This window comes from Nycticebus coucang, chromosome 4 (genome assembly GCF_027406575.1).
Source record: "Nycticebus coucang isolate mNycCou1 chromosome 4, mNycCou1.pri, whole genome shotgun sequence".
Lineage (NCBI taxonomy): Eukaryota > Metazoa > Chordata > Mammalia > Primates > Lorisidae > Nycticebus > Nycticebus coucang.
In genome coordinates, this window is record NC_069783.1 from 116,679,120 (window position 1) to 116,693,273 (window position 14,154).

The 14,154-nt window shown below is 45.5% G+C and overlaps 1 protein-coding gene across 2 annotated transcripts in view; it reads left to right on the forward strand.

The window, feature by feature from the left end:
- The first annotated feature begins 8,220 nt into the window (after positions 1–8,220).
- PTPN11 (protein tyrosine phosphatase non-receptor type 11) overlaps positions 8,221–14,154 on the forward strand; it is an 87,029-nt gene continuing 81,095 nt past the window's right edge. For both annotated transcript variants that reach the window (XM_053588945.1, XM_053588946.1), the window contains exon 1: positions 8,221–8,441. In XM_053588945.1, the coding sequence (XP_053444920.1) occupies positions 8,428–8,441 (14 nt within the window). In that variant the 5' untranslated portion in view covers positions 8,221–8,427. The remainder of the gene's footprint in view (positions 8,442–14,154) is intronic.

Here is a 14,154-nt window from a genome sequence, read left to right on the forward strand (position 1 = left end):
TGAGTTTACAAGTTCAAGATCAGCCTGAGCCAGAGCGAGACCTTGTCTCTAAAAATAGCAGAGCGCTGTAGCGGGCGCCTGTAGTCCCAGCTACTTGGGAGGCTGAAGCAAAAGAATCTCTTAAGCCCAGGAGTTTGAGTTTGCTGTGAGCTAGGATGTCACAGCACTCTACCAAGGGAGACAAGTGAGACTCTCTCTCAAAGAAAATAAAAAAAGGTAGTTGTTGATGAGGCCCTACTATGTGCCTAGTACTCTGCTAAAGTTCGTGCATCAGAGATAATAAGAGCAATATTTTATACTATGTGCCAAGAACTGCTACGTGCCTTGCTTTATCTCATACAATCCTCCCAATACCTTAGGAAGGGTACTATTATGGGGAAACTGAGACTCAAAGAGGTTAAATAACAACATGGACCTGATTCCCAAAATTGCACTCTGAACGATTCAGCTATAAAGATTAAATAGATGATTAATGAAGGTGCATAATCTTTGCTCATGTTAGAATTAAAAATAAGAATAGTTACTACCGGGCGGCACCTGTGGCTCAGTTGGTAAGGCGCAGGCCCCATATACCGAGGGTGGCGGGTTTAAACCCGCCCCGGCCGACCTGCAACCAAAAAATAGCCGGGCGTTGTGGCGGGCGCTTGTAGTCCCAGCTACTCGGGAGGCTGAGGCACGAGAATCACTTAAGCCCAGGAGTTGGAGGTTGCTGTGAGCTGTGTGATGCCACCGCACTCTACCGAGGCCCATAAAGTGAGACTCTTATCTCTACAAAAAAAAAAAAAAAGAATAGTTACTACCTTTTTTTTTTTTTTTGAGATAAAGTCTTACTTTGGTCCCCCTCAGCCCCTCAGTAGAGTGCTCTAGCATCACAGCTCACAGCAACTCAAACTCTTGGGCTCAAATGATACCCGTGCCTTAGCCTCCTGAGCAGTTGAGACTACAGGTGGTCACCACAAGGCCCAGCTAGTTTTTCTATTTTAGTAGAGAAAGGATCTCACTGTTGCTCAGACTGGTCTTGAACACCTAAACTCGAGTAATCCACCTCCTCAGTCCCCCAGACTGCTAGCATTACAGGCGTAAGCTACCATGCCCCACCCTCATAGCTCATTTTAACAAAAAGACATACAAGCTTCTAAACTCCATTGGGGGGTTGAGTTTTCATTCTGGAGGGTTCCATTGTATACACCAGGCATCCTCAAACTTTTTAAACAGGGGGCCAATTCGCTGTCCCTCAGACTGTTGGAGGGCCGGACTATAGTAAAAAGAAAAACTATAAACAAATTCCTACGCGCACTGCACTTATCTTATTTTGAAGTAAAAAACAAAACGGGAACAAATACAATTCACGCCACTCCATGTGGCCCGCGGGCGGCAGTTTGAGGACGCCTGGTATACACATTAAAATAAATTTGTGGGCGGCTGTAGCTCACTGGGCAGGGCACCAGCCCCGTATACAGAGGGTGGCAGGTTCAAACCTGGCCCTGGACAAACTTCAACAAAAAAATAGCTGGGTTTTGTGGCAGGTGCCTGTAGTCCCAGCTACTCGGGAGGCTGAGGCAAGGGAATCACTAAGCCCATGAGTTGAAGGTTGCTGTGAGCTGTGTGACACCAAGGCACTCTACTGTGGGCAATAAAGTGAAACTCTGTCTCTACAAAAAAAAAAAAAAAAAAAAAAATAATAATAATAATAATAAATAGGGCGGCGCCTGTGGCTCAGTGAGCATATACCGAGGGTGACGGGTTCAGACCCAACCCCGGCCAAACTGCAACAACAACAAAAAAAATAGCTGGGCGTTGTGGCAGGTGCCTGTAGTCCCAGCTACTTGGGAGGCTGAGGCAGGAGAATCGCCTAGGCCCAGGAGTTGGAGGTTGCTGTGAGCTGTGTGATGCCACGACACTCTACCAAGGGCAATAAAGTGAAACTCTGTCTCTACAAAAAAAAAAAAAATAATAATAATAATAAAAATAAATAAATAAATAAATTTGTATCTTTTTCTCTAATTAAAAAAAGATAGAAATTCAGGGCCAGGTGAGGTGAGTCACACCTGTATTCCTAGCCCTCTGGGAGGCCGAGGCGGGTGGATTGTTGAGCTCAGGAGTTTAAGACCAGTCTGAGCAAGAGCAAGACCCTGTCTCTAAAAAATAGCCCGGCAGGCTCAGTGCTGATAGCACAGTGGTTAGAGCGCCAGCCACATACACCAAGGCTGGTGGGTTCAAACTTGGCCCAGGCCATCTAAACAACCATGACAACTGCAATAAAAAATAGCCGGGTGTTGGGCAGTGCCTGTGGCTCAGTGGGTGGGGCCCCGGCTCCATATGCCAAAGGTGGCGGGTTCAAACCTGGCCCTAGCCAAACTACAAAAACAAAAATAGCTGGGTGTTGTGGCAGGCACCTGTAGTCCCAGCTACTTGGGAGGCTGAGGTAAGAGAATTGCTTAAGCCCAAGAGTTTGAGGTTGCTGTGAGCTGTGACTCTATAGCACTCTATGGAGGGTGACTTGGTGAGACTCTGTCTCAAAAAAAAAAAAAGCAAACAAAGAAAAAAAATTCTTTTTTTTTTTTTTTTTTTGTGGTTTTGGCTGAGGCTGGGTTTGAACCCACCACCTCCAGCATATGGGACTGGTGCCCTATCCCTTTGAGCCACAGGTGCCACCTGAAAAAAAATTCTTGTATGTGTTATGTATGTGGTATATGATGTATATATGTGTTTGTCCAGGTATAGAGAAAAGTTCGGAAGGATATACACCAAACTATTAACATGGCTGGGAGGTAGGTGGGATATGAAAGATACATGCATTGAGGAACAGAAGAATTGCTGTTTCTATTTGGTATGTTGCAAGGAACTTGTATTGCTTTTATAGCTGAGAATTAAATTCAAAGTTATCATTTTTTGTTTGTTTCTTTTTTATTGTTGGGAATTCATTGAGGGTACAAGAAACCAGGTTACACTGATTTTGCCCCCACCAAAGTTATCTCTTAATGAATATGTCTTAAATCTGTTATATGACAGGCACTGAGCTACACTCTGGACATATAAACATGAGAAGACAGCGACTTTGTTCTTTTTTTATTTTTATTTTTTGTTGTTGCAGTTTGGCCAGGGCCAGGTTCAAACCCGCCACCCTTAGTATATGGGGCTGGTGCCCTAACCACTGAGCCACAGGCCCACCTGTGACTTTGTCTTAAAAGGAGCCCATAATCTAGGGGAAGACCTGGAACAATCACAGTACTGACAATGATGTTGAAATGGAATGGGTCGACCTAATAGCAAAGGAAGTGGGCCTCTGTTTTATTCTCAGATAGTGACTAAGGCAAGAGAATTGCCTAAGCCCAGGAGCTGGAGGTTGCTGTGAGCTGTGAATGCCTCGGCACTCTACCGAGGGTGACAAGGTAAAACTCTGCCTCTTCAAAAAAAAAGTAGCTCATAGTCCCAGTTACTTGGGAGGGAGGCTGAGGCAAGAGAATCACTTAAGCCCAAGAGTTTGGGCTTGCTGCAAGCTGTGATGCCATCGCATTGTACCCAGGGTGACAAAGTGAGACTCTGTCTCAAAAAATTGTATTTTAGAAAACTCATTCTAGGCGGCGCCTGTGGCTCAGTGAGTAGGGCGCCCGCCCCATATGCCGAGGGTGGCAGGTTCAAACCCAGCCCCCGCCAAACTGCAACAAAAAAATAGCCGGGCGTTGTGGCGGGCGCCTTTAGTCCCAGCTGCTCAGGAGGCTGAGGCAAGAGAATCGCGTAAGCCCAAGAGTTAGAGGTTGCTGTGAGTCGTGTGATGCCACGGCACTCTACCAGAGGGCGGTACAGTGAGACTTTGTCTCTACAAAAAAAAAAAAGAAAAATCATTCTAGCTGCAGAGAGTGCAGATGACTAGACAGGCAATTGTTCCTGTGCTCAAAGAGCTTATAGTTTAGTTTGGAAAAGAAAGAAATGATAACCAGCATTTATCAAGCTCTTCCTGTGCCAGGTACCATTCTAAGTAGTTCACAAACTTACCTACGTGTTAGGGTGGAAGAGCTAGTATATGCGGGTTTGAGAGAGAATTCTTCAAACTAAGATTAGGATAAAAAGTATAAAATTGGGCCAGACGAAGTGGCTCACGACTGTAATCATAGCACCCTGGGAGGCTGAGCCCAGTGAATTGCTTGAGCTCAGGAGTTGGAAATGAGCCTAAGCAAGCGCGAGCTCCTGTTTCTACTAAAAATACAAAAAACTAGCCAGGCATAGTGGCAGACAACTGTAGTCCCAGCTACTCAAGATGCAAGAGGATTGCTTGAACCCAAGAATTTTTTTTTTTTTTCCTTAGGCAGAGTTTCACTTTGTCACCCTTGGTACAGTGCTGTGATGTCACAGCTCACAGCAACCTCAAATTGAGCCCAAAAGTTTGAGATTGCTGTGAGGTAGGACACCATGGCACTCTATCAAGGGCGATGAAGTGAGACTCTGTCTAAAAAAAAAAAAAAAAAAAAGTAGACCAGGCATGATGGCTCAATCCTGTAATCCTAGCACTCTGGGAGGCCAAGGCAGGTGGACTGCCTGAGCTCATGGGTTTGAGACCAGCCTGAGCAAGAGCAAGACCCGATCTCTAAAAATAGCTGGGCACTGTGGCAGGTGCCAGGAGTCACAGCTACTCGAGAGGCTGAGACAAGAGAATGGCTTTAGCCTAAGAGTTTGATGTTGTTGTGAACTATGATGCTACAGCACTCTAGCCTGTGGGGGCAAGAAAGTGAGATTCTGTCTCAAAAAAAAAAAAAGTATAAAATGATTTTATTTCCCTAAAAGGGGAGAACAATTAAGAGGGGGAGAATAGAAAGCAGGGAGATGGTGTGGCCTTCTAAAGAAAAAAGGGAGTGGCTTGGTGCCTGAAGCTCAGCAGCTAGGGTGCCAGCCACATACACTGGAGCTGGTGGGTTTGAACCCAGCCCGGGCTGGTCAAATGACAATTACAACAACAAAAAAATAGCCAGGGGTTGTGGCGGGCGCCTGTAGTCCCAGCTAGTTGGGAGGCTTAGGCAAGAGAATCTCTTCAGCCCAAGAGTTTGAGGTTGCTGTGATCTGTGTCACCATGGCACTCTACTGAAGGTGACATAGGAAGACTGTCTCAAAAAAAAAAAAAAAATAGAGACGAGAAAAGCCAGTGCTGAGGTCAAGAGGCTTACTGTTTTTATAGGGACAAAGAGAAAGAAAAATAGTGATTGTAGTCCAACTAACAAGGCACTGTGAAACTGCTGCATCTTCTTCTTCTGTCTTCTCAGTGGCTGCCTTGCTGTTGGAGATAGGCTTATCACAGGTGGTTTTGACCCTGTTGGTGATTCTGCCCTTAAGATATGGCTGAGGATGGGCTGCGCCTGTGACTCAAAGTGGTAGGGCACTGGTCCCATATGTATGGAGGTGGCAGGTTCAAACCCTGCCCTGGCCAAAACTCGCAAAAAAAAAAAAAAAAAAAAAAGGTATGGCTGAGGCCTGAAACTTGCATCCTATTGTAAGTATAAGGACTCTTCAGAAACTTTTTGAGGCTATAAAACAGATTGTTTTTTCTTTCTTTCTTTCTTTTTTTGTGACAGAGTCTCACTTTGTCACCCATGGTTGAGTGCTGTTGCATCATAGCTCACAGCAACCTTAAATCCCTAGGCTCAAGTGATTCTCTTGTTGTTTTAGCTGGCCCGGGCCAGGTTTGAACCCCCCAGCCTCTGTGTATGTGGCTGGCGCCCTACCCACAGGTGCTGCTCCCAACCATCCTTTCAAACACTATATTCGCATCCTCCTTTCTTTTCTCCATAACTTGTTGTATCTTCATGTAGCAATATATTTAAATATCATTATACGTATTTAAAAATTTTATCTTTATGGTCTTGGTGCCTGTAGCTCAGTGGCTAGGGTGCCAGCTACATGCACCAGAGCTGGTGGGTTCAAATCCGGCCTAGGCCTGCCAAATGACAATGACAAAAACTACAACCAAGAAAAAAAAACTAAAGTTGTGAAACATGAAAAAAAAAAAAAAGAAAAAAAAACATGCCCGGGCGCAGTGGTGGGCACTTGTGGTCCCAGCTTCTTGGGAGGCTGAGGCAAGAGAATTGCTTAAGCCCAAGAGTTTGAGGTTGCTGTGAGCTGGGACACCATGGCACTCTACCAAGGTTGACAAAGTGAGCCTCTGTCTCAAAAAATTGTTTTAAAAATATTTATGTATGTCTATATATGTACATATATATTTGTTTAAAGTTTATCTGGCTGGGTGTGATGGCTTACATTAGCAATCCTAGCACTTTGGGAGGCTGAAATGGGAGGATTGCTTGAGGCCAGGGATTCAAGTCCATCCTGGGTGACAAAGCAAGACTCTATCTCTAAAAAAATATAGGTTGGTTATATCACAGCAAAATGAATAAAAGACAGACTGTGAAGGTTGTTATTTTTGAAGACAAAATGATATATAGGTTGGGTGTGGTGGCGTATGCCTGTAATCCTGGCACTCTTGGGAGGTCATGGTGGGATGATTGCTTGAGCTCAGGAGTTTGAGAGCAGACTGAGCAAGAATGAGACCCTTTCTTTCTTTCTTTTTTTTTTTTATTGTTGGGGATTCATTGAGGGTACAATAAGCCAGGTTACACTGATTGCAATTGTTAAGTAAAGTCCCTCTTGCAATCATGTCTTGCCCCCATAAAGTGTGACACACACCAAGGCCCCACCCACCTCCCTCCTTCCCTCTTTCTGTTTCCCCCCCATAACCATAATTGTCATTAATTGTCCTCATATCAAAATTGAGCACATAGGATTCATGCTTCTCCATTCTTGTGATGCTTTACTAAGAATAATGTCTTCCACGTAGAATGAGACCCTTTCTGTACTAAAAATAGAAAAATTAGTGTTGCAGTGGGCACTTGTAGTCCCAGCTACTTGGGAGGATGAGGCAGGATTGCCTGAGCCAGGAGACTGATGTTGCTGTGAGCTAGGCTATGGCTACTGGCACTCTAGCCTGGGCAAGAAAGTGAAACTTTGGCTCCAAAAACAAAAACAAAAACAAAACAAAACGTAGAGTGTGGTGGTTCATACCTGTAATGTTAGCACTCTGGGAGGAGGAGACAGGGAAATCTCTTGAGTTTAGGAGTTGAAGACCAGTTTGAGCAAAAGAGAGACCCCATGTCTTCAAAAATAGAAAAAGTTAGCCGGCTTGGTGGTCTCAGCTACTCAGGAGGTTGAGGCAGGATTGCTGAAGCCCAGACCACCGCACTCTAGCCCAGACGTCGGAGACTGTCTCAAAAATAAATAAATAAATAGAAAAGTTTATTTGATTACTGAAGCTCCTTCCATGAGAACAATGGAATTTTTGTTTATTTATTTATTTATTTATTTATTTTTTTTTTTTGTGGTTTTTGGCCGGGGCTGGGTTTGAACCCGCCACCTGCGGCTTATGGGACCGGCACCCTACTCCTTGAGCCACAGGCGCCGCCCAGAATTTTTGTTTTTTTGTTTGCTGCTACATATCCGTATTCTAAAACAGAGACAAGCAAGTAGATGCTTGTCAACACCCTCAACAGATGCTTAATTATGACACATAACATATAGACCAGGCCCATTTGTAACCTTTACATATATAATTTTCACAATAACCCTATGAAGAAAGTACAACAGTGATAGTAATATATATATACACTAATAAAAAAATATATATTTTTTGTAGAGACAGAGTCTCACTTTATGGCCCTCGGTAGAGTGCCGTGGACTCACACAGCTCACAGCAACCTCCAACTTCTGGGCTTAGGCAATTCTCTTGCCTCAGCCTCCCGAATAGCTGGGACTACAGGCGCCCGCCACAACGCCCGGCTAAGTAATAGTAATATTTTATAGAAATAAATGAATGGAGGAAACTGAGGGTCGGAAACCTTAAGTAACTTTCTCAAAGTGACATAGCAAGCAAGTGGAGAGGCGATTTGTGGAATGAAATGAATGAAACTCGATTTGGCAGTCAGCGTGGGGATGGAAACTGACAAGACGGGAGCAGAGGCGATGTTTGGTGGAGCACGTAGAAGGCCGAGCGCGCAGCTCCACTCTGCGTCCGCGGTTTCAAGGAGGAACCAGGGCACTTTGGGAACTGCACGGTGGAGCCTACGGGAAACCCCTGGCTTGCCCTTACCAGTTCCCGTTCAGTCCTCTGCTGACAGGAAGAAGGAAGTGGCGGCGGGCGTCGCGGGCGGTGATGTCACGATGGCGACGGTGGCGGAGGGCGGGGCAGGAGGAGGAGCGAGCCGGACCGGGGGGCGGCTGCACAGTCTCCGGGATCCCCAGGCCTGGAGGGGGGTCTGCGCGCGGCCGGCTGGCTCTGTCCCGCGTCCGGTCCCGAGCGGGCCTCCCTCGGGCCAGCCCGATGTGACCAAGCCCAGCTGAGCCTGACCAAGGAGCGGGTCCGTCGCGGAGCCGGAGGGCGGGAGGAACATGACATCGCGGAGGTGAGGAGCTCCAAGGGGCCCGACCCCGGCCTCGGCCTGTCCCCTGCCGCGTTCGGTCAGCCCCGGCCGGGAGGAGGCGCCCCGGCCGGGCGTCGGACTCTCGCCCCAGATTGGCGTGGGGCAGGTTCCCTCCTAATCCCCCTCCCGGGACCAGGGGCCGGCCGCACCGCGCCCCCACCCTGCGGGTCCCCATTCATTTCCTGCCTCCCCGAGTTCCGGCCTTCTCAGCACTGGGGATGCCGGTGAGGACTGGGGCAGGTAGAGCCGCTGGGGGAACCGCGGACGCCAGCGGCCCGGCTCAGCGCCGCATTCCTGACCCATTGCCTCATGAGAATTGCCTCATGGTGTTTCTGAAATAACTCGGCTCACTCGGGGAGCTTCCTTGGGACACGGGAGGGGAATTGCATGGGGCCAGGCCCCCAGTGGTCTAGAGCTCTGGTCACTCTGCCACGTTAGCGTATTGGGGACTTCACTCAGTACCTCTGACCCTTTTATATGCCTCTTTGCGTCGTCTTTTCCTCCTACCACTCACGTGCCAGAAATGGAAAAACTGACTGTATCTGCAGCCACTAGAAGTATTTCCTTCCTCTGCGATCTTCGCATTGGGATGTGGGAGGGAAGCGAGCTGTATCTACTTATTTAATCCTTCAGTACAACCTTGAAAGTCAGGTAACTTCAATGGTCCCCGTTTTGCGGATATGGAAACTAAAGCTCAGGAGTAATGTACTAGTAGATGATAGAATTTGAAACTTCTGGAGTACATTACTCCAGAAGGAGGATTAGTGAGTTAGTGAGATCCTTTGAAAGTCAGGGTAATACTGCTATTAATAGCTAACCTTTGCTTAGTTTTTACTAAGCAATTGTAACTAATTGTTGTGAGAACTAATCCTCAATATTCATCTAAGGATGAGTAAAGTAAGTCTCAGAAATTAAGCAGTTTACTTATGCCACTGCTAATAGGTGGTGGAGCCAGAATTGTTTCTCTTAATCACCATTGTGCTATTGTTACAACTATTGCTATAAATTTGTAAGCCTTAATTTTGTTGTTAAACAATAGTGTGACCTGTTGTTTCCTAATAACGATCTTGCTATTTTGTGTCATCACTCTTTATATACCACTCACACATAAGGCCCATTGTCTGTTCTTTTCTGTGATTGTCCAGTTATGGTCACTGTCTTAAACATTTGAAAAACCGTTTAAGCTGTTGGGGCTATTTGTGTGAAAGACTTTTCGAAATATTAGGAATGTCTCCTCAAAACACACCTGCACATTACTCATTCATGGATCTGGAACAAAAAAGGGGGGAGAAAGAAGAAAACTGAAAACTCTTAATACAGTGAGTGACTTGGACAGGTCTGTTGGCAAGTGCTTACAGATCTGGGTAATATATAACTGCATTTCCACAGAACACTGTATAGCCCCAAATGTTCTAATTCTTTAGGGAGCTTTTAAATGAAACAGTTGTCTATTCTTTAATCTGTCAAATAGTCATTGAGCCTTTTGTTCCTTGTGTCTGCTGTTCCAGACAAGTAAGAGTCTGCTGCTTTAGGAGACAAAAGGACAGGGGGTTGGGGGTTGGGAAAGGGTCCTCGTAGTAATAGACCCTACATTGTCCTGTTCTTTAGTTTAGAAGCAGAGGAGTGTGGTCACAGCCAAAGAAGCAAGTAGTAAAGATGACAGTTTGAAATGAAGTAATTCCTTCTTCCCTCTAGCCCTGCTATTGTGTGCCATCTAAAAAGTCAGATTATGAATATAATACACACAATTGGGAATTATTTGTTAGTTTTTAGATTGCAAATCTGTTTTATTTTTTTATTTTTATTTTTTTAAAAGAATCTTTTTTTTTTTTTTTTTTGTAGAGACAGAGTCTCACTTTATGGCCCTCGGTAGAGTGCCGTGGCGTCACCCAGCTCACAGCAACCTCCAACTCCTGGGCTTAAGCGATTCTCCTGCCTCAGGCTCCCGAGTAGCTGGGATTACAGGCTCCCGCCACAATGCCCAGCTATTTTTTTTTTGGTTGCAGTTCAGCCGGGGCCGGGTTTGAACCTGCCACCCTCGGTATATGGGGCCGGCGCCTTACCGACTGAGCCACAGGCGCCGCCCAACAAATCTGTTTTATTTTTTTATTTATTTATTTTTTTTAATTTGGCCGGGGCTGGGTTTGAACCCGCCACCTCCGGCATATGGGACCGGCGCCCTACCCGCTGAGCCACAGGTGCCGCCCAAATCTGTTTTATTTTTAATCGGTTTTATTGTAGTATAAATGACATGCAACAAATTGTGTATATTTAACTGTCCAATTTGATAAGTTTTGACATAATATATACCCTCAGGAAACCATCAGTCAAGGTAGCGAACATAATCTATCATCTCTCATGTTTTCTCAAGTTCTTTTTTTTTTTTGAGACTGTCCCACTATTTTGCCTTCGGTAGAGTGCTGTGGCATCACAGCTCACAGCAACCTCCAACTCCTGGGCTTAGGCAATTTCTTTTGCTTGCCTCAGCCTCCCGAGTAGCTAGGACTACAGGTGCCTGCCACAATGCCTGGCTTTTTTTTTGTTGTTGTTGTTGTTGTTGTTGCAGTTTGGCTAGGGCTGGGTTCAAACTCTCCACCCTCAGTCTATGGGGTCAGCGCCCTACCTACTGAGCCACAGGCGCCACCCCTCTTCTTGAGTTCTTTATAGTTTCTTCTTTGTTCTTAGTCAACCATTAGTCTTCCAGCTTTGTTCTTATTTTCAGATTATTTTTAAGCTAGTGTTAATTCATTTACTATCTGAAATTGTCTTATTTAGTTATATGTTTGTCTACTGTCTGTTTCTCAACCACGAGAACAAAAACGTTGCCTACCTTGCTGCTTTATCCTGGCTGGCCCAATGACCACTGTTAAATGAATTAACACTACCTTCTTTCTTTTCTTTCATCTCAGAGAGTGCTATGGCATCATAGCTCATAGCAACTTCAAACTTGGTCTCAAGTGATCCTCTTGTCTCAGCCTCTCAAGTAACTGGGACTACAGGTGTGCGCCACCATGCCTGGCTTAGATTAGTTTTCTTTTCTTTTTGAGACAGAATCTTACTTTGTCTCCCTCAGTAGAGTGCCATGGCAGCATAGGTCACAGCAAACTCAAACTCTTGGGCTGAAAGTGATTCTCTTGCCTTAGCCTCTCTGGTAGCTGGGACTACAGGCACCTGCTACAGCGCCCAGCTATTTTTTAGACATGGGGTCTCTCTCTTGCTCAGGCTGGTCTCAAACTCCTGAGCTCAAGCAGTCCACCTGCCTTGGTCTCCCAGAGTGCTAGGATTACAGGCATGAGCCACCTTGCCCGGCCTTAGATAGTTTTCTTGAGGCAGGGTCTTGCTCTGTAATCCAGGCAAAATGCAATGGTATCATCATAGCTCTCTGAAACCTCCATCTCCTGGGCTCAAGCCATCTTCCTCCCTTAGCCTTCCAAAGTAGCTTTGTCTATAGGCACGTGGTACCACATATGGCTAATTTTTCTGTTTTTTTGTAGAGATGGCATCTTGCTTTTGCTCAGGCTGGTCTCAAATTCCCAACCTCAAGTGATCCTCCCACCCCGGCCTCCCAAAGTGCTAGGATTTATAGATGTCAGCTATAAATCTAGACCACACTCTGTCCTGAATTTAGATTCTGAGGTGTCTTATTTGCCCTACTCGCCTTTGTGCGGCTGTCAAAGCTGCCTGTATTTTCTAAGTCTTCCTTCAACATGTGATGCTTCTTTTACGTCTGCTTTTGTTCCTTTAAAGATACACGTGAAGACTTGAGCTGAGAGGGGCAGAAAACTGAGCTTATTCTCAGAGTGGAGGCTTTTGGTTTATCTATAGCCGGTCAAGCACATTTTGTCCCAGGCTGTCCCTGGTGGCCATGTTTGATTATCTAGTGTGGGAATAAATAAACTTGGCTTGCTGAAAAATAACAGTTCTGTGTCTTTCTAGTTGAAGCTGGGATGATTTTATTGGGCCCTGATGGAAGGCCAAGTTTTTCGCTAGAGTTCAAGTGCAGGGGCGCTGTTAAGATTACTTACCCTTCTTGTGCACGGTCAGCATGGAGACTGTTATGAGTGGCACATGATCCTGGAAAAGCAGAGCCAAATCATGTTTGTAATTGTTAACTCACAGGCCTTGGCGTACTTTGTTAGGCAGCTATAGAATAATAGGGACACTGAGCTTACTCCCTTTTCTTTTAGGAAACACAGACGGTACTTGCCATCCAATGCTGATTTTTTTTTTTTTTTCTGAGACGGAGTCTAACACTGTTGCCCAGGCTAGAGTTCAGTGGCCTTAGCCTAGCCCATATCAACCTTACCTTAGACTCCTGGCACAAGCAGTCCCATTGTCTGAGCCACCTGGGTAGCTGCAGCCATAGGTACCCACCACAACGCCCAGCTAGGTTTTTTTTTTTTGTTTGTTTTGTTTTTTAATAGCAGAGGTGAGGTCTCACTCTTGCTCAAGCTGGTCTCAAACTCCTGAGTTCCAGGGATCCTCCTGCCTCAGTCTCTCCGAGTGCTAGCATCATAGATATGAGCTGCTGCGCCTGGTTGCCATGCTGATATTTTTAAGGAAAAGAAAGACAAATACTGATGTTGGCAAGTTCTGTGAGAGTTGTGGGCTGCTACCAAGGGTTTGAGACCCCTGGAATGGATTCAAATGACCTAAAATACAGCCCAATTCATGCCTATGAATTTTGGAGGGCTGTAGGCATTTAGCAAAGATGTATATACTGTGGTCCTTGGCAATGTTGAAATGGGAAAATACTGTCCATGTTTTCAGGGAGCATTGAATTTAGGGAATTTACATATATCCTTGCATAGTGATAGACACACACACTATGTGTGTTTCTATATACATAATATATATCTGTCTATTCATTGTATGTACACACACATACAATGTCTGTTTTAGAGGTAATGTGGAAACTGCTAATGTTGGACCCTGATTTTAAGAGAAATATCTCAGGAATGGAAAACCAAACACCCCATGTTCTCACTAATAAGTGGAGGCTAATAGATGTGTATACATGGGCACAAAGCGATATAAAGGACACGAGAAACCAAGAAGTGGGAGGAAGGTAGGAGGGTGAATGTGGGCTAAAAACTTACCTAGTGGGTACAGTGAACACTCTTCTGGTGATGGGCACACCAAAAACCCTGACTTACGCATTGTGCAAGATACCCATGTAACAAAAGTGCTTGTACCCCCATAATTAGTATATAAATATATATGTACATATTTTTTGGACGCAGAGACTTACTTTGTGCCCTGGTAGAGTGTCATGGTGTCACAGCTCACAGCAATCTCAAACTTCTGGGCTCAAGTGATCCTTCTATGTCAGCCTCCCGAGTAGCTGGGACTATAGGCACCTGCCATGATGCCCAGCTGGCTTTTCTATTTTTATAGAGACGGGTGTCGCTCTTGCTCAGGCTGGTCTCAAATTTGTGAGCTCAGGCAATCCACCCATCTCAGCCTCCCAGAGTGCTAGGATTCCAGGCATGAGCCACTGCATCTGGCCAGTATTTTGAAATAGAAAAATAGAGATAATGGACTGTTGACCCAAGCCTTTATTATCCCATTGGCCCACTCTTGTGACACATCTATGCATTTGTTGATGAACTAGTTATGGTGAGATTACTATGTGCCAGGTGTTCTAGGTTTTAGCAGATGGCACTTGTGAAAGTACTGAGGTGGGGAAGTTCTT